Raw genomic sequence first — 21,726 nt, forward strand, 5'->3', positions numbered from 1 at the left:
AGGTTATATGCAGAAATTGGGATACAATTCGAGACTGTGTATGTTGTTTGGAAGGGACAGAAAGTGTTATAAGTGTAAAAAGGTAGGACATGTTGCCAGTAATTGCAGAGCAGCCCTAAGAGAGTAGAAGAAAAGGAATGGAATTTAAAAGGTTTGTTCGTACTGGCCACACGAATAGGTCTTTTAAACCAGAAAATATTGTTTTTCCTTCTGTTCTAATGGCAACTAGAAAGAGAATCAGAATAACAGCAGCACAGACCGCGCCAAAACCCCCCCTTTTCTCGAAAAGAATGTGCAAAAGATTCAAAAAGTTAACTCAAAAGCTCCGGAGCATTAAAAAAAAAAATAGTTTTAAAAGCAGGTTATTTATGAGAAGTTGATTCACTGTGTAGGAGAGAAGTTTGTGTCTATGTTCTTTGTGTGTCTGTATTGTGGTTTCTGTATTGTGTGTAAACCAGTAAAAATACGTCAATTGCATTTCTATAGGATTAGGATATGTTGCAAAGAGATTTTAAGCTTGCACGTATTGTTTAAATTATATATGGTGTGTTCTTTAGTTGATCTAAACTCAGTTTAGTTAATTGTCCCATTTTTATTTTTGAGAGGCCATACATTTTTTTTTTATTGCTGTGGAGAGAACTCAATTTTTATTACAATCCAGTAATTAATATTTAGAAGACTGAGAAGCTGTCTTGTTATCTGCTCGGCACTCTCAAGGTCTTTTTGGCGAAACGCCCGGGCTGGCAAATTGCCCTAGATAAACAAGCTCTGAAATTTTTCTCTGAGTGTCTTTAAAAAAATTAACGCTGTCAGTGTGTACGGCACTGTGCAAAGAGCTTATATTACAAGAAATTTAGTGTGAAGTCCTATACAAAAGCATTTGACTATTATCTGAATATATGATATATTTTATAACTTTTAACCATTTATTTTTTCCATAGGTGTTCTATTTTATTATAAGCAGTAGTTATTGTTAAAATATTTGTTGAATGTTTTGCCAAAGTGGTGCATTGGGAGTCACCTCTCGTTTTTGGATATGTTCTAGGTATAGAGTTAAAGGACAGGTGATATCTAGTTGCAAATACAATTACATAAGTGAGCAGGGTATACATTATATGCAAGGCATTTCACATTTTTAGCAGAATAGTTACAATGGAGTGTTTGGGGTGGATGCCAGACTGGAATTGGCTAGGGGCATTTGTCTTAGTATAGTAATTGTTTAATTGGGAGTGAACACATTTTTGTCCATGACTTTGGATAGTATAATAGTGTATGAATTTATTTATATATATAGCGTCAAAAATGTACTCAGCACTTCACAAATAATACATTAGAGGGAATTATAATAGAATAGTAAGTGCAGCAAAATCAGACAATTGGAAAGGAAATCCCTGCCCTTAAGAGCTTACAATCTAAGGTTTGAGGGGAATTTACAGAGATAGCAGGTGAGGGAATAAGTGCTGTAGATAGCAGTGCTTGGCCACAATGGGTGGTAGGAGTGACTGTGTGTGGAATAATAGCCATGAGTGCAGGCTATTGGGATGTTTAATTTGTGGGGCACGTTTTAATGTTAGTTAGTATTTAATGAAAAGGCTGATACCATTTGCATTGGAGGAGATTACAATGAGGCATGAATGAGAGCAAGTGTGTATTGGGAGAAGAGATATTGGTCTATAGTTTGAGACAGTGTTTTTGTCCCCACTTTTGAAGATTGGGACAGCTCTAGTAGTTTTCCAGGTCTTAGGGATATGGCCTGCAGACAGGATAGAGTTGATTATGGAAGCAATTGGTTTGACAATGGCTGAGGCCCAAAGTCTTAGTAACTTAGATTGTAGTACAGTCAAGTCCACATTAGCTGCTTAGTTTTAAATATGAGGAGCATTAATAGGAGATACCTCTGTCTATATGCGGTTGTTAAGACAGTAGTAAAAACATTGATACAAGAATTTATTCCTAGGTATAAATTATCTCAATATGAGACACTTATGGGATGACTTATGACTAACAGTAGTTCAAAGGAACAAATTAAGGACCATCTATTGGTAATAAAAAAATTAATAAGTATTGTATGCCACTAATATATTTTATGAGTCTCTCTAGGCATAAGGTATGATAAAAGTCCACCTACACGAGACGGAGTTAAAGGTCAAGTAGTTCCTAAACAAGCATGCTCTTCATCCCAGATGAAAAGGACCATACTTACAACCAATACAGCAATTAAAGTGTCAGAGATTCCTGGATCCACGTGGTTCACATAAAACTCATTCCAGCTCCACTAAAGACCAAAGTCATCTAAAGCACAGCCGCATCAAGTTAACGTTTTGACGAGACATAAACTTTCACCGTTAAGCAACGAGGAAAATAAGAAAACAGGCTGAGGCCTGGTCTTATCAGAACATTTCATTTTTTCAAATACTCAATATCTTTATTCTTTTATAGTGTGTATAAGTTAGAATTTTAAGATGTATGCACCATTGGGTCTGCGAAGGTATAACCCACAGAGAGATGACAGGATTGTCATGATGATGCTCTACTGAGCCTTGTCAGCAATACTCATCTGCCTGTGTTCCTTATACATCGCAGATATCTATCACCATGGTTAAGGTAACACTACACTAATTCACCATCTCACCCACACACATCACAAATTCTCAGTAATAGAATGTTGTGCTAATTCTCAAAATATATGATGGTAGAGATGCCATTTTTCTTTAGCTAGCAACAGAAAGGTCTAGCATTTTTGTATCCATTTTTACACACTAGCAACACCAATCATTTATGGGTCAAGTGCCTCCAACAACCAGAAACAAGAGAAAAACACCAAATATTGCAGGACTGAAAAGTAGTTTATGGAAAGAACAATTTTGGGTTAGTTTAGTTCTAAATGTAGGAGGTGGGTTACTATATGACAAGCTTAATACATTAACAGATGTGTTAGATGATGTCCTCAATCATACCACTACATCTATTGCATCAATAAACCAAGAACAGGTTCAGATCAGGCTTATCGCCTTACAAAACAGAATGGCTTTTGATTACATTTTAGCATCAAAAGGAGGTGTATGTACCCTAATTAAAGACCAATGTTGTATTTTCATCCAAGATCAGAATGGCAAGGTACAGCATGAGTTAGGAAAAATAAAAGAAATTCAAGAAAGACGTAGGAAGAGAAGTTCACAGACTGGGACCCTTTGGGGCTGGCTGGATTGGTAGGATCACTAGGAGCGAAATTTTTGAATGCGGTATGTGTGTGCTTGTGATACTCGTTGTCATCTATGTTTGTGTTACGTTTGTCAAAGGCATGATCCACAAATATGCAACCCCCTCTGCAGATATAATGCCATTGTTTGCAGAACCAATTTACAGCAGTCCCTTGAAGTCCCTAGTACAATGTTCTAACTCTGGAAAAGAATTTGGCTGTAACGCCATACGAGACTATGACTACATTTGGCAGGCACCCTCGTGCACTGTCCTACACCCTCAAGCAGCATTATGAGATGATGGAGCACCCCTGTGCCTCCAAACGTGTTACTGGACTAAAATCATGCTAATAATTCTCAAAAAACAATGTTTTAAAGAATCAGAGGAGGGACTAACGAAGTTGAGACATTAGGGGGTCTGACATAACAACATTAGAGTCAAAGCAGCCATTTTGTCTGACTATTTTTGTTAGCCATCTTGTTATTGTTCTAGTCCTTGTGCTGCGCTTGTGTCTTCCATTTTGTCTTCTGTCTGTATGAAAGCTGCATGAAAGTTATAGTGGGTTAAAAGATTTTTCGCTCTCAGTGTTTACCAGCTCTGACCAGCCCAGCTGCAGAAGAAGGGAGGGGGCATACAGCCTTGAGGAGTGAGATTAGAATTAGAGAAGAGTTCTCACATTTAAGTGCCAGGTAAAGTCTTGAGAAGTGAGATCAGAATTAGAACCAACTTCTCAGCATTTGAGTCTCTGGTGGACTCAGAGATAGAAATCATTTCTCACATTCAACCCCTTAAAGAATGTATGTATCATTTCATTTTTGTTATGTATTACAAGATTCCCACTAACCACCAGAGTTATCCTGTTATAAAGTCTTCACCTTCTTGTGAGTCATATCCAGTTACAAAGTTCACTTGATGTATGACTGTGCACTCGGTGCTAATCTAAGGGGTTACATTTCAGATATAATTCCCTATGATAAAGGTGCATTTCATTACCAACACCAAGGGTTAATGAGTCCATCACCAAGCAACATCACGGTCTGAAGGGATTTATTGGCGGTATTCACATATCATTTATAATACCCATTCACAGAGGTGTGGCTGTTTAAATTGTATAAACGGTATTACACATTGTAGTCTGTTTTTTTATATTTCTTTCACATATTGCGCTGAGCACGAAGTAAAGATCAGCGCCAAAGAGGACATCAATTTTCCAATATATATTATACATAGATCATTAGAGACAAAATAGTCATAATTATAATGTTCATGTTTTGCTTCTTTGGACTTGTTTTGCTGTTATTATCACATGATTGTTTGCACAGCACAAAGAACACAGCACACAGCACACAGGACACAGCACATAACCAGTAAAAGTCCCACGAAGTGCTGAGAACCTGTTACCAGCCTGGGGATGCGCTGAGTTATCATGTGGATCTCAGGTGCGGCGTTGGGAGGAAGATCCTGTTCTCATAGCAGAGTTAATACCCTAATAGTCTCTGTTCTATAGACACAGACATAGAGATGGTGCCGGCGTTATTGCAGACGTTAACGCATTAGACGATGATTAGGTAACATCATTTTCTGCATGGCTATTGGTGGGCGTTATGTCTCTTTGCCCGGAGAGGCTCTGATAAATTGTATTATATAGTCCCCACCGTAATGTATAAACAGGGGCAATCGTGTTAGCTGCAGCACATCTGTAATCACAACTATACACTAATATTGCACCTCTTTCTGTAGTATGATCTGCAGGTATCGACAGAAAGGGAACTTTTTTTAATGGACTATAATTCTCCTTACAGTAAGACAGTGACATACAGAAAGAAGTGATTCAGAACCTCCCCATGTGCATGTGACAGAAAAGAGTCCGCATAGTGGAAAAAATACATTGGTCGTCTTTGTACAGTATCAAGTCAAATGTGGTGAAAATCCAGGAGACAAATTCTATTTAAACCAACAGTACATCAGGTGCATTCGTTTTGCCCCAAAACTGATCTTTTGACTTTATGCAAAGAAGGTTATTGGCTTTGTCTGTTATACAAGTCAAAGACCTTTAACTCGGATCAAGCTCTGATATCCCTTAACATAGCCCCATCAATCCCCCCAATAGTGGGTTATGTAAAGGCAGAAGTGGTACAATGCTGGGGCATTATAATTGCACCTGGTGAATCAAAGAAAATATGATTTTCATTAGACATTTGGGGGAAATTTTTTTGCCCCAAAGGAAATTTTGATAACCAAAATGATTAACCCAATGTTCCCAAGTCAGGAATTTGTGACCTGATCCTGTAGTACCATATTTTCCAAATGGGAAGTGTGTAATATAAACTATTCACAACCCTCAAGTGTATAACTAAAGTATTTTGGGTTCAAATGGAGTCAATAATGATAAAAAAACACAGCACAAGAAATACCCAGTAATCCATGAATATTCAATTTTTTGGAAGTTGAGTATTTTCTTTAATAAATCTGGTGATTTTTCCTCCCACTTTTGTAGATGTGTGACATTGATAAATAGTCTCTAGTAATCTTCAAATATCAGTTTGTTACTCATTTCCATGTCACTTCCCAGAATCCTTGTCTGCAGCATAACTAATTCATGACGTGGCAATGGGGTAAATGTGGACCTGTGGAAGATATGCAGACACACTCAGGGATATGTAATGATTGCTGTATTTTGCAATAATTTAACCACTAACAGCTGCACAATGAATCAGTCACCAAGCTCAACCTGGATGTTACATACAGTATGTCAATGGGCTGGATTCACTACAGGTCGAAATTATTGAGTTAAAATTGGTATTAAGAAAATAATTATTGTAGTGATAATTTTTAAAATTACTGCTTTATTCACTTCTAATGACTTTTACATAAATGGGGTGAGATATTCATTCTCACTTGCATACCTTAAAATTGCATGAACTCAGCAGTAAATAAGTGTTAATGTATAGGTCTGTATTAGTCAGCGCTAGTGATGCAACTGTGTGTTTGTGTAGGGAGGTTTATGTAATATGACACAGATGTATTACGATTTACTGCCAGTGTGGGTGCGAGGAGGCGTGGACCCAGCTTTGCCCAACTCAGACAATCCCCCACCAAAATAAAGATATCAAGCTGCTGTGCTGCAACAGGCAACATGGTCAGATGCAGCCTGGCAATGCCGGGTGAATTTGTAAGGTTCAGCTATGATCCCCCTGTAATAGACGCACATACACCTGCACCTGTGCCACTGCAGACATACAGAGACACAGTGAAAGGAGCTGATTTTGGACAGGATGGACCAAATGGTGAGGGAAATGGCGGTTTCTAGACACATAGCATAAGAAGAGAGCAAGACAACTGGGGGAATCTTCCCCACCCCATGTAGGCATTCCTCCCCCCACCCAATGACATAACCAGATGTTACACAACATCTCAAGCAAGGAGGAAATTATGACTACAGGCCCAAGTGATGCTGGGAAAGCAAAATTATGTATAAAATCCCTAAATGGAAGGCAGCTCCAGGTAAAACCTTCTAAGGTGGCTTTAGCACACTCTCCTAAATGTACCGGGGCGCAAATCCTCCCTAGGTATATACAGTGATAAACACAGAAAGACACAAATAGTGCATTAATATGTTTCAAAAATGGAATTGAACGTTTTCAAAGAAAAGCAGCTGATACGCTCACACGTTTAGAAGATTTTACAGCCTTTCACAAATAATACTTTGTTGTTGAATAGATACAGGTGCAAATGTCTGTTGTGAACCGCTGTCTGAGGAAAGTCCATGACCATGTTGCATTCACCCGCGAGATAGTCCACAGCAAGCTGTAATAGCCCATTGGAATAACCCAGCGGAGGTCCCTCCGTTTTAATGGGACTCACCCATCCTACAGGGTTCCACCCGTCTGCAAGAGACGTGCAGTAAGAGAGACTGAATCAGTCACTCTACCTGAACGCCTCTAACAGGTGATTGCGGGGCTTTTACTTTATTTTAATAATAAATTATTGTAGCAGGGAGTCTCCGGAGCTAAACCCCATTGATTTAAGTTCTGGGGACCCCCTGCTTCCCAAGTTACAGGCCCCGTTATGGGGTGTCAGTATCCCAGCGGCCCACGTTATCGGGAGAGTTAACCAAAGCAAGCAGATACTGGCTCCCCATAAGGTGGCCTGTAAATCGTGAAGCATGGGGTCCCCGGACCGGAAATCACTGGGGTTTAGCTCCAGAGACCCCATGCTATGTTATCAAAATAAAATTAAAGCATCTTCATTACCTTAGCGGCTAACTGCTAAAGCAATGAAGGGGTTAAGCCAGACTACCTGGTTTACTGGGGGTAGAGGGGGGGAGTGAATGGTGTAGTTGCCCCAGTCTGGGGGGTAGGCCTACCGGGAAGGTTGTGGGAGGGGTTAGCCACTTCACAACCTTAGCGTTAGTAACCGCTATGGTAATGAAAGGGTTAACCCCTCCCACTACCCACCCGAGAGGCCTAACCACCCACCCTGGAGCAACTACCCCCTTCGCTCACTCTTTTCCCCCAATAAACATATCAATACAATACATTGAACAACCCCCCCTTCCTCCTCCAACACATACAGTACAGTAATGGGCAAAATCCCTATTATCCATTTTGGATAATAGCTCAATTTCCCATTTAAAAATAAAACATAACCAAAACATTACCTAGCCACCATATGGTAAATTAAAGTTCTACTTACCCCTGCCAGGATGAAGGCCGTATTCGTCCTTCTTATCCTCCTTGTCTTCCTCTTCTTCCTCTTCTTCAGTGGGCAGTAAAATTAAAAAAAACTAACTACTGAGCACTAACCCCTTTATCACCGTAGCGCTTATTTACTAATATGGTCATTAAAGATTTAACCCACAGTCCTGATACCCACCCAGGAGACCTAATCACCCTCCCCACGGCAACTAACCCCACCTCCTTTACCCATTGTTTGGCACAGTGGCACACCATACCCTATGGGCATGGATTGCCTCTATGGCAGTCAATGGGCAAGCTGCATATAAAAAAAACAAGCACCACATAAATAACAATAAATTTTAATAATAAAATAAAACAATTCCCATAAACCAATTGATTGGCACAGTGGTATATAATACCCTCTGGGCATGTTTTTCTACTATGGCAGGCAATGGGAAAGCTGCAAATAAAAAAACAAGCAGCAAATAAGACATTTTATTTGAATATAAAAAAAATGCCAATGCTACCCTAAAAAAAATACACAATGAAATAAAATACAATCCATGTGTTTCATACGTTTGATGTCTTCACCCTCCAAATCCGACTCCAGCATCAACAGCAGCAACTCTTGGTTCGCGACGCAATGCACCTCAATAGCCGATGTTACTTCAGTAAGTTCTTTAGTGCTTTTCTTCTCTCTGTTCTACTTTCTGTCCTTCTTTCTTTGTAATCCAATAGGTGGCTGAGGTGCTCTCATCGTTTTCTTGGGCTCAAATGAGACGGGACAGGCCTTATATAAAGCCTGTAACGTCACACTTGAGGGTCAAATGGTACACCTCCATTCCAATTGGCTGAAGTACCATGTGACAGTATTTTCTTTTTAAAGGATGTGACATCATCGTAAAGGGAAGTTGTCACATCCTTTAAAAAAATGGCTGCCATCACATGATACTCCAACCAATCGGATTTGAGGTGTACCATGTGAGGCCTCCCTCACTGACTGTCCCAAACTAAGCTTCTGTCGACATCAGGGAGGCCCGTCGCGCACTGGAAGCAAGTTCGCTTTAGATTACTGTGTGCACCAGCAAGAGAGAGAGGCCCAGCATGTGCCAGCACAGAAGCTCATTGTGGGACAATCAGTGAGTGAGGACCGCAGTTGGGCGAGTGCTGCAACAAGAGAACCGGCAGACAGGCAAAGAACTTGGTGGGAGAGCCTGAGCAGCAGAGGCCTGATAACATCTCTAAGACAGGTAAGTTTGTCTTTATTTGTTTTTGTATATATACACACACACACACACACACACACACACATATATACACACACATAAGTGTGTGTGTGTGTGTGTGTGTGTGTGTATTTAGTGATGTTTTTTTAATTTTATATATGTGCATGGGTGTTTTTTTTAATATATATTTGAGGCTTGGTTGGTGAGGTCTGTACTGTATATGTATTTCAGGCTTGGTGGGTGGGGGTCTGTACTGTATATGTATTTAGGGCTTGGTGGGTGTGTCTGTATATGGATTTGGGGCTTGGTGGAGTCTGTATATCTATTTGGGGCTTGGTGGGTTGGTCTGTGAATGTATTTGGGGCCTGGTGAGTAGGTCTGTATATGTAGTTGGGGCTTGGTAGGTGGGTCTTTATTTGTATTTGGGGCTTGGTGGGTGGGTCTGTATATGTATTTGAAGCTTGGTGGGGGTCTGTATATGTATTTGGGACTTGGTGGGTGGGTCTGTATATGTATGTGGGGCTTGGTGTGTGGGTGTCATGGTTGACCAGGTCTTACCAACACTTTAATACCGGGATTCTGGATTGAGCACAACAAGGAGGGTAAAATAAATTGTAATTTTTTCCTTTTAAGACAAACACACAATACTTCACAATTACACTCAATAAACACTTAATGGGATGGGGAAACTAAATGAAATGTCCACAGAACGAAACAAAGTCTCTGGACACCCCTGCACACATGTAAGTGGGTGTGCGATGTGAGCCGTGCGACAGTCCTTGGCTAGGGACGCAACTTGCTTCCCCTATATCTCCACCGAAAGGAAAGATTTCGTAATGTCCTTACAGGATTCGTTCGGGAATCCTTAGCTCAAACGAATTCTGGAAGAGGGGCACAATCCTTTGTTACGATGTTGTTAACCCCTCACACTCCGGAACCGCTGACACTAAAACTTGGAAGTTTCTTGGTTGATCTTACGTGAATCTGACTAGGATGGGGCTGCAGGCATTCTTATAGGGTTAAGAGCCCTATTCCTAACATATACAGCCAATCCTCCTGTGGGAACAACTTTTCCCACCTATCCCAGGCTTTCCAGGTGTTCATAGAATGGGCAGACGTTGCTTCCCAGTCTGCTAAGAGCATGCGTTAACCTCACACCTGAGCTACTTAGCATACCGAGCCCAACCTCTTACCTGGCGACAGCAAGTCTAGGGTTTGGCTACCAAGTGTGAAGCGCCCATACATCATACCGGTGTCTGGTACTTGGGAATAATCCGGCCACGCTAACACCTGGGGTCTATGAGGCTTTTCAACTCCGGACTTCTCTAGACACTGGGACATCGACTTAGCAGGGTGCCCTTTGAAGTACGGAGATGAAAAAAATCCCTCAGCTCATTCATCCATAACATATGGGCATGTTAATGGATTCATTGCCGGACAAGCAGGAAAGGGTTCCAGCCTTTGCATTTAAAACACCATTGAGATACAATGTATCTATCTATCTATCTATCTATCTATCTATCTATCTATCTATCTATCTATCTATATATATATGATGTGGGTTACAAGCCGGCATACAATGTATCCGTGCGGGCTTTGATCGGTAACAGCAGACGCACGCCACCAATTCACCTTAAGTGGATAACGAGACGGTAGGATACCATGTATCAAGAAGGTACTTCAGCTAAACCGCAGACCACTTATTCAATTGACTTTGCGGTTTCAACGTCTGTGGTCTGAACTGCAGCTAGCTTCTGAGCTGCAAAATAGGGACAATAAAGATAGTGGAGGGGAAAACATGGAATTATATTTGCAATACATTTTAACGCCTTCTGTCTCAAAATTGTTTAGGGTTAACCAGCCAAGCATAATACCTTTATAATTGGCCTGGTTAACCCTTCCACCACCGAAATAGGTCTGTATATGTATTTGGGGCTTGGTGGGGGGATCTGTATATGTATTTGGGTCTTGGTGGGGGGATCTGTATATGTATTTGGGTCTTGGTGGGGGATCTGTATATGTATTTGGGGCTTGGTGGGGGGTATTTAGATGTATTTGGGGCTGGATGGAGGTTGTATGTATTTGGGGGTGAGGGTATTTGTATGTATTCGGGTGGGAAGGTTTTTTTATATTTTGGGTGGTGGGATTTTTTAGTATGTATTTTTGTGCAGGGAGTTGTGTGTGTGGGGTAGGGGGGAGGGAAAGAGTATGAGGAAGTTTGATCGAGTAGTGGGGTAATTGATGGATGGGGGGGAGTGAAAGGAGAGGAGAGGGGGTGAATGAATGAGGAAGAGAGGGGATTAAGATGTAAGGGAGAGATACATGGGAAGAGGAGGGGAAATAGAGGGGGCTTACGAGGTGTGAAATGGGGGGGCCCGCAAGACCGGCGTGGGGGGGGGAACGTAAACTCTAATTCTGTTCTCTGGAAAATCTGACTGTGGCCCGCGTAGAGGGCATAGAGGGCGTAGAGGGCATAGAGGGCATAGAGGGCGTACAAGTTGGGTTTGCAACCTCAGTCTAAGGGAATATTTTCTCTTTATACAGTATGTCTTCCATATGATACAGCAAACACACAACTGTATCTTAGTCAAACTCATTAACAAATGACTACATTAGCGCACTAGCAGCACTAAGATTTTATATCAGTCTGCAAGACTGGGGCAAGAAGATGGCAGGAGAATAACATGATTTATTTGAATAATTTGGTGCAGTTTCTTTCATTACTTTATCCCACAGTTTTATACACAATCCCTTAATGTTAGGAAATAAGAAATATATAAAACAGGAATGTATTACAAGGCAATTAGACCTCTGACAACATATACAGAAGTATTTATCTTTGTGTATTTACACTTGTCTCCTGCAGCAACAATTTATTCTGCAAAACAGATCCTGAGCCTGTAAACAGTGAGCTTCACGTGTTTAATATAAATACGCCCTATTTACTTATAGACATTATATTAATATCTGAAATACCCCTGTTACAGTCAGATGAGGAATCCTTGCTTAGCACATCTGAAGATTAATGCTATCTCAGAATAACTAATAGGTGAGTACTATATGAATATATGCTGTTAATGTAGTATTAATGTATGGCTGTTAATAGAGGTGTCTCAGCGGGTATTACCCAGTACCTCTGTCCCAGTGGATGTCCCAATGACAGCTGATCTGCATTACAGGTCATTCTCCCGCACACAGCTGCTCCAGGGAACACAATGTTCCAATCTGAATAAGGGGGGATATCTTTATTGGGGAATTGATGTCTCTTCATTTTGTGTACAAACAAACACACAACAAGAGATAGTGAGAAAGGAGATAACAGGACACACTCCTTTAATAAGCAGCCTTAATGCAATCTTGTTATACTGTATCTGATACCCGCGTCCTGCTTATATTTAATGCTTCACTGTTAACATACAGATGTACCCAGCTTTACCTTACTTACTGATATCACAGAATATTGCGTTACAATTCAGAATATCATATTGTATTGTATGTCTTAATTTATATAGCGCCATAAATGTACATAGCGCTTCACAGTAGTAATACATATCATATAAATAGCAAATAATATAAATAACAGATCATGGGAATAAGTTCTTCAGACATAAAAGTAACATTAAGGAAGAGGAGTCCCTGCTCCGAGGAGCTTACAGTCTAATTGGTAGGTAGAGGAACGTATAGAGATAGTAGGAGGGAATTCTGGTAAGTGCGTCTGCAGGGGGCCAAGCTTTATGTATCATGTGCCCATGATTATCCAGTGCTGTTCATTTGCTTCTTTAAGCAGATGTGTCTTAAGGTGGGTCTTAAAGGTTGATAGAGAGGGTGCTAGTCGGGTATTGAGGGGAAGGGCATTCCAGAAGTGTGGGGCAGAAAGTGAGAAAGGTTTAAGGCGGGAGAGAGCTTTAGAAACAAAGGGGGTAGAAATAAGACATCCTTGAGAAGAACGCAAGAGTCGGGATGGTGCATAGCAAGAAATTAGGGCTGAGATGTAAGGAGGGGCAGAAGAATGTAAAGCTTTAAAAGTGAGGAGGAGAATTGAGTGTGAGATACGGGATTTGATCGGAAGCCAGGAGAGGGATTTCAGGAGGGGAGATGCAGAGACAGATTTAGGGAAGAGTAGAGTGATTCTGGCAGCAGCGTTTAGGATAGATTGTAGGGGAGACAGGTGAGAGGCAGGAAGGCCGGCCAGCAGGAGGTTGCAGTAATCGAGACGTGAGAGAATGAGGGCCTGAGTCAGAGTTTTAGCAGGCGAGTCACAGAGGAAAGGGCGTATCTTTGAGATATTGCGGAGGAAAAGGCGACAAGTTGTAGAAACGTTTTGAATATGAGAGGAGAATGAGAGAGAGGAATCAAGTGTAACCCTAGGCAGCGTGCTTGGGCTACTGGGTGAATGATCGTATTTCCAATAGTAATGTGGAAGGAGGTAGTAGGGCCAGGTTTAGGAGGAAGTATAAGGAGCTCTGTTTTTGGCATGTTACGTTTCAGTCGGCGGATGGCCATCCAGGATAATATTCCAGAGAGGCATTCAGTGATACTGCTGAATATTACAACATACAGTATCCAAGCATTACACGCAGAGGTTAAAATAACCCTCGCTCCCCGTCTGTACATGTATCAAGATCATTATGAAGAGAAAAACTTTTAAAACTATTTTACATTACAGAATATTTGAAAATGGCATAAAATCACTGACATTTAATGATTAGGAGTAATGTGGTGGCTTTTTCTGAACTGCTCAGAGCAGCCACTGGGCCAGTGAGGCTGTGTTAGTATAACACGTACACTACATTTCCCAGTGGGTCATTTTGTCACCTTGCATACAGTATACTGATCCAGCTGCCTTTTCCTGTTTACTTTTTCAATTCAAGTTAACCATTACTGGATCAAAGGAGATCAAGAGATTACTATTGGGTTATCCACATTGTCAAAGAGTAGCAAAATTCCCTTCGATACCTACCACGGATTGCTCAGCCACGCAAGCAGGATACTATCAGAGATCAGTGTCCAACAAGTTTCTCTATCAATATGTTCTCCTTAATCCTGTATATCGTCGTGTTCTGCGCTCTAACCACCACAGGTAAGGCGGCTTCTTCCTACTATAATAACATATATATATATATATATATATATATATATATATATATAATCACTCTTCTGAGGAGACCATTAAGGTTGAAACAGTCTGTCTGTGGGTGGGTTTGCTGACTATCCATCTTAACCCAGGCTGTGCTCAAAGCTGTGACCATGCAGCAAGCTTAAGCCTATAGGGAACCATGTTAATGGTTTTGAAGCAAAAGTTGGCACTGTGTGCTCAACTGTATGTCATTTCCCAGAATCCCTTGGTGCAGTGGCAGTGCTATGTGCAGGTTGATAATGGTGAAAGGTGGGGTTTATAGGTTGGGTGCATATATATGTATGCATCGTAGATAATGTTACTTCTGAAATCACTAGATAAAATGAAACAATGTAACACTATATATAATAAGAACTCACAACTACGGTAGGTTCCCAGCACTCAATGGTATATAAATAAAAATACAAACACAGAGGTTAAGCCAAAAAGATCTGTATTAACCTATATAAAAGAGTAACCACAGGATACTCTGTAGTGCAGACAAAGTGGCGCTTCAATGATCTCAGGACAAAGTGTATGTACAAATGTGCTAAAGACTCCTCCCTCTCAGGCTACCCCGTATTCCTGGGACATGTATCACTATTCTTTACGGGCATTTGAGAGCTTTTGTGACTATTGATTCTTTCCGCCTATTCTGCTATATATTGATTCTGAGATACAATGTTACCCCTTGTGTGATTTACATTTTGGGAGGGATTGTGGTCCTTCCGCTGTTTCCGTCTCACCACATTTATCTATTGATATATTAATTAGTCCTCGGATTGCTCCATGTATCCTATACTTTCAATAGAAACAATAAGGTCACTGTTGGATTTTTGGATTGAAATGATAATGCATGAAGACAAATAATCAATATTATCCTCTTCCAGCTCATGGCAGCAGGTGCCTTAAGTGCCTCAACCGCAACGGTGACACATGTGAAGGAGAGTCCGTGTCCTGCAAGGGGGAGTCACAATGCTTTGTGATTTCTGAATATACAAATATGGGTAAGTGCAAGTCTGTAACGGTGGGTGGTCCTGTGCTAAGGGAACGGGAGTTGTAGTTTTAGGTCACACGCGCTCTTGTAAATAATGCAGATAATATTGTGTGCGTTAGTAACATAATGCACATGTAATACTGTGAATATGTAGCACACTTTCCCCACCCCTTGGGAGATGTGGCTACGGTATATGTGTGTGCTATACCTGTGGCGTACAGGAGATCTGAATCTCTGCTGCTGAGAACCTGGGGTATACCTGAGTGATTGCTCTGTAGCGCCTCCACCTGCAATGGGATTCTACTATGTGGAGTGACCCTTTACAAGACAATAAAGAATGCCCACGTGGAAAGCATAACAGTTTACTATACACAGCATAAACCAATAATGAGAATAAGATACACCCTCACAGACCTCGCAGGATATAACCGCTCACCGTGACTCCTCAACAGCGTGTCCACACCCCGATGGGGTTTGCCCCAATGTACTGAGGTGCTCCAGGCACCGGCCCATACCAGTGTCCCCCAAGAGCCAACTCACCGAAATATGTGCGACATCGCTGCCCCACTAAGGTTGAGGTGGTGAACGTGATATGTTGGGTACTTGCCGGGTGTGTCCACACCCGGGCGCGCATATGAAGATGAGATCCACGGATACGGTAGTGTGTCCCTCATGGATGGTACCACCTTTAATAGTCTCTGTAGCACAGATGGATGATCTGGTCCCAGATCACCCTGATCCAGGATGCCGCCATGTCCTTGCTTTGTCCCAATGCTCTGGTTCTAAAGGGGCAGTTTCCCTATCTGTCCCTATCTATGGCCCTGTTCCTGCAGCAGAGGAGGAGGAAAAGAAGTTATATCAGTGGCGCTCAACACGGTAATGATCAAAGCAATTCTAATAGATATTATAAAATATATATTATAAAATATAAAACCAGAGCCACGGAAATCGCCCGTCCGATTGGATGCTCCACGTGGTAAGGGTGAACATGTAAATATACAAAGAAATCAAATCATAGCATAATACTGTAAAACATACACATACATAAACAAACAACACTTAACAGACGCTGAGAACAACAGGTAACTACTCACAATGGCATTTAATATGGCATATCATTAATATCATAAAATACACTTATTATACATAAAATAGAACATAAAAACATATATTAGGTTCAGGCAAGATTCTCCAACTCGGGTGGGGGTACCTTCTTACCGAAAACAGGATGTAATCAGGCAATGGATAATTCAAAGAGTATCCCCTCTTATGGATAGCTGCTGCTGCTGCTGCTGCTGCTGCTGCTGCTGCTGCTGCTGCTGTTGTTAACACCTGGGCTCAGACGAGGAGTCTCTTATGGGCAGGGACAGGTTTTTCCAGCTAGCTGCGTCTGCCTCAGTCCTCTCCCTGCACTGCAGAAGCTCCAGGACCACACACACAGATACTTCCTGGTCTGCCCGGGCCACGTGCACCAAACACAGCAATGCTGAAATGTTGGATATTCCTACGCCAGCATTTGATTTACCACAGCTTACAGCTCACAGCTCACAGCTCACAGCTTCGGAAGGGTACAGCACTCACACCCGAGTGGAAGGGACCTCACAGAACCACCCTACGCGTTTCGAAAGTCTTGCTTTCTTCCTCAGGGGTAAAAAGTAAGGTACTTTTTACCCCTGAGGAAGAAAGCAAGACTTTCGAAACGCGTAGGGTGGTTCTGTGAGGTCCCTACCACTCGGGTGTGAGTGCTGTACCCTTCCGAAGCTGGGAGCTGTGAGCTGTGAGCTGTGGTAAATCAAATGCTGGCGTAGGAATATCCAACATTTCAGCATTGCTGTGTTTGGTGCACGTGGCCCGGGCAGACCAGGAAGTATCTGTGTGTGTGGTCCTGGAGCTTCTGCAGTGCTGGGAGAGGACTGAGGCAGACGCAGCTAGCTGGAAAAACCTGTCCCTGCCCATAAGAGACTCCTCGTCTGAGCCCAGGTGTTAACAACAGCAGCAGCAACAGCAGCAGCTGCTATCCATAAGAGGGGATACTCTTTGAATTATCCATTGCCTGATTACATCCTGTTTTCGGTAAGCAGGTACCCCCACCCGAGTTGGAGAATCTTGCCTGAACCTAATATATGTTTTTATGTACTATTTTATGTGTAATAAGTGTATTTTATGATATTAATGATATGCCATATTAAATGCCATTGTGAGTAGTTACCTGTTGTTCTCAGCGTCTGTTAAGTGTTGTTTGTTTATGTATGTGTATGTTTTACAGTATTATGCTATGATTTGATTTCTTTGTATATTTACATGTTCACCCTTACCACGTGGAGCATCCAATCGGACGGGCGATTTCCGTGGCTCTGGTTGTATATTTTATAATATATATTTTATAATATCTATTAGAATTGCTTTGATCATTACAGTGTTGAGCGCCACTGATATAACTTCTTTTCCACTTCTATAGCCTGACTAGGGGTCAGGGTTATATCACCGGCTGCCAGCTCACTGTGGGATATAGCGCTACCTATTTGTTTTTTCTCCTGTTCCTGCAGCAACCACAAGCTGCACAGGGGAGTCAGGGCATAGCTGGGTCCTAGGGGGTCTTTGGCCTAGTGCAGGTGCCACAGATACCTGCACATATACAACCTACCCTAGCTGCTTCCCAACTCCGACTGGCGTGGTCCTCAGCGAGCCAAAAGTATCTATCTGCCCGCACAGGATTGCTGCAGCCCGATTGGCTGTTGCGCACTATGTGATCTAGTAGCCCCGGTGACTGCTGGGTGTTGTAGTCCCCCTGCTGGGCATTTGGACATAATGGCCGCCTGTGTACCCCTCTGCACATGCGCATGGTGCACCAAAATGGCCACTGCAACATAGCTATCTGCTCTGAGCATGCGCGACCACACGGAAGATGGCGACGCCCTATTATGGGAGCTGCCAGCGACTTGTTCGCCCTACCTATACCCCAAACACTGTCGGGACCTGCCCCCTCCTGCCTCTGCTGAAAAGCGCACCCGCACCGGGAGGCCAGGGGCTTACGGGGGGACAAGGCGGATCCAGGCTACATTCTCCCCTGGTGAAACACCAATGCCCTGCTTGGGAACGCATAATACATAGCAATATAACCATCAACAGAAATGTGGATAATTGTAATTTTGACCATTACTGTATTGTATGTGTTAGGATGCAGGGGGGGTATATTTATTTCAAAGTATTTATGTATTTTTAATTTATTTTTTTGGGGCACAGAATTGATACTGCAGGCAAGCAGGGACCACCTGAGGGCCACCTCCGGCCTATAGTATAATTCCTGTGCATCCAAATAAATGAGGATATGTTATGTGTGTTAGGGGGTTATAGGGGTTGTTGGGGGCACAGGGGGTGGGTGTGTTGTATATTGCAATGCTTATTTAATTGTCCCCAACAAACATGTTATTGTGCCTTAACCCCTTCAATGCTTTAGCCAATAGCCGTTAAGGCAATGAAGCTGATTTAATGTATTTTTATTAATAGTGTGCGGGAGCAGGGGGTCTCCTGAGCAGAATCGCTTTGATTTCTGGCTCAGGGACCCCTTGCTTCCCAAGTTACAGGCTCAGATATGGGGTGCTGTATCTCCTCCATTGTTTACATGTCACACGATGTGGACGCTATAAAAATGTCCTGTAACTCGTGAAGCAGGGGGTCCCTGAGCAAGAAATCAACGAGGTTCAGCTCAGGAGACCCCCTGCTCCCGCACACTATTAATAAAAATACATTAAAGGCACAATAGCATATTTATTGGGGACAATTGCCCCCCCAATAAACATTGCAATACACAACACACACACCCACACACTATTAATAAAAATGACATCAATGCAGCTTCATTACCATAGAGGCTATCCGCTACGGTAATGAATTATTGTTTATTGATATGTGTCTTTTGAGAATTGTGTAGATGTGCAGGGGGTCTCCGGAGCAGAACCGCGTTGGTTTTAGGTCCGGGGACCCCCTGCTTCCCGGGATACAGGCCCCGTTATGGTGTGCCGGTATCCCTCTGCTTTGTTTACATCCCACGTGATCAGGACATCTCAAAGCAGAGGGATACCGACCCCCCATAACGGGGCCTGTATCCCCGGACCTCAAACCGGCACGGTTCTGCTCCGGAGACCCCCTGCACATCTACACTATGAATAAAATGTTTATTTTAAAATATATTTTTTTCCGGCGGGATTTGCGCAGAGAGAGACGGATCTCTTTCTGCTGCAGGCGAATCTCTTCCTGCTGCAAACAGATCTCGCCGGGTGAGCCCTTCTCGCAAGGCAGATCGTCTCGCCACCGACAACTCGCCATGTTTGCAAATGTAGCTCTCACAGGTATTCGGCCTTTCTGCATACCGTGAGAACAACTCTGCAAAAACATGGCGAGTTCAAAACCCTGCTGATATTTTTTTCCGGGGCTTAGTGCACGAGGCCCTAAGTGTGAGAGAGTTCCTCAAATGTAGATGACATGTTGCGCTTTCTTTAATTTGCATGTGGTGGAATAGTTGAGATTTTAGATCATTTGGAGATAATTTTCCAATGCTGTGAGTGTGGAGCCCAGATCTCTTTAGCAATTAATATGGACATTGACTTCTCATTTCCCAAATTATTCTCACAGATGGAAAAATATTCCATTCAATTGCTAAGGGTTGTGCTGGAGAAATACCGTGTGGCACTAGAGGCTATTTAAAAAACGAGAAGTTACTTCTACGTGAGAACTTCAAATGCTGCTCTGGGGATAACTGCAACACCTATAACTATGACAGTAAGTGCACTGACTATTAAGAGACATATAATAAAAAATACAACTGAATGAAAAATGTATAAGAAAAAAAACTTTACCAAACTACTGCACTCAATATTGAATCAAAATGATGAAAACATGTTTATACAGGGAATGTCCATTAAGTATGTAGCCAGGTCTCCCTCTTACCTCCCGGCTACGTGAGGGGGTGGCTGTGTGGTTGCTGCAGGGAGATTGTGAGCTGGTGAGCAGGCCTGAAGGGCTGCAGACCACATGTTGCCTGGCAACCAATAAGACTGCTGCATTTATAACAGCTAGAACAGGATAACAGTTAGGCCAGTTAGAGCAGTTGGGGAGTTGGGAGCAGGACAGCAAGGGGATATGTAAGGTCCAGGGAGAACTGCTCCGCTGGACTAGGCCAGAGTATCCCCCTTCAGTTCCTAGCCTAGGCCCGACCATCTCTAGCTTGTGGTGCTATGGGGAAGGCACCTCAGATAGGAACGCACCCCTTAGCTTGTTAGTGGATGCACGCGGTGTGCGTGGCCTGCATCAGGGACCAGACCAGGCCCTCATCTCAGAGACTATCTAATGGTGGGACGTTCCAGCTGGAGGCCACCCCACACGGAGGCGGATATTCGGTGGAACAGAATGACCATAACTTGGCCTTACTCAGTGACCCCCGGGGCAAGAGATCCGGGATGGTATTTTTCATAAGTTCACCAACACATCATGGGGCAGCTCTGTCTCAAACTTGGGGTGGGATAGGCCTTCGTTGCCTCTACACTTTCCTCCAACCTAAAGGGATGCCCCCGTGTCCTTTGTATTGCCCTTAGGATGAATAGTTCTTTTGAAAGCATCTTGTTCTGTCCCCGAATATATTTGTACTGTATATAGTTATCATATCCCCTCTTAGACGCCTCTTTTCTAATGTAAATAAATCTAATTTAGTTAGCCTCTCCTCATAAGTTAATTGGTTGCATAATGGGTGATTTTAGTTATCCAGACATGGACTGGGACAATGAGATTAGCATTACATGAAAGAAAACAGGTTTTTGGCGGTGCTTAAAGACAATTATATGGCCCACATTTTTGAGGAACCAACCAGGAGAGGGGCAATACTGGGTTTGGTAATATCAAACAATGTAGAAGTAATAACACATATTCAATTCGGGAACATTTGGGTAACAGTGATCATAACATGGTCACATTTTAAAATAATTATCAAAAAACACATTACTTGGGTTCAACAAAGACTTTAACAATTAGAAAGGCAGATATTAATAAATTGAGGAATAATCTACAAGTAATACATCGGGATGATGTTTTTGCAGGGAAAAAATGTGAAAGATAAATGCCTAGTCTTTAAAACATTGTTAAAAGGCACCCTTGGGTAATAAATTTAAACGAATATGTCTAAATCAATGTTACTGCTGCGGCCGAGTTTATTAGAACATTTGCCCGTTCTCGGCCGCAGCAGTAACCTGGCGCGCGCCGGAGGGTGCCGGGCGCGCGCCGAAGCCTCGGAGGAGAGGCCCGCCGATCTGGGCTTCCCCCTCTCCTTACCGGGTCCGCCGGGTCCCCCGGAACGTCCCGCCGCCGTCGTGACATCCACGCGACACCAGGGCTCCCTCGGGGAGGGACAGGCACCCGATGATGCGTGACCGCGCATCGGTGATGCGCGGCACGCTGAGGGAGTGCGGCTCGCAAGCCGGGACATTTCCCGGCTTGCGGAATGAGCCGCACTCGGAT

At 42.7% G+C, this 21,726-nt stretch overlaps 1 protein-coding gene across 2 annotated transcripts in view; it reads left to right on the forward strand.

The window, feature by feature from the left end:
- The window catches only part of LOC142497935 (phospholipase A2 inhibitor gamma subunit B-like), a 133,294-nt gene that overhangs the window by 106,670 nt on the left and 4,898 nt on the right, over nucleotides 1–21,726 (forward strand). The window contains exons 1-4 of one of the 2 annotated variants that reach the window (XM_075606401.1): nucleotides 12,102–12,155; nucleotides 13,978–14,186; nucleotides 15,113–15,229; nucleotides 19,852–19,998. In XM_075606401.1, coding sequence (XP_075462516.1) covers nucleotides 14,135–14,186; nucleotides 15,113–15,229; nucleotides 19,852–19,998 — 316 coding nt within the window. In that variant the 5' untranslated portion in view covers nucleotides 12,102–12,155; nucleotides 13,978–14,134. Of the gene's footprint in view, nucleotides 1–12,101; nucleotides 12,156–13,977; nucleotides 14,187–15,112; nucleotides 15,230–19,851; nucleotides 19,999–21,726 lie in introns of those variants that run through there. The other variant, XM_075606400.1, reaches the window with a different exon arrangement.

The sequence above is a fragment of the Ascaphus truei genome, chromosome 6 (genome assembly GCF_040206685.1).
Source record: "Ascaphus truei isolate aAscTru1 chromosome 6, aAscTru1.hap1, whole genome shotgun sequence".
NCBI lineage: Eukaryota > Metazoa > Chordata > Amphibia > Anura > Ascaphidae > Ascaphus > Ascaphus truei.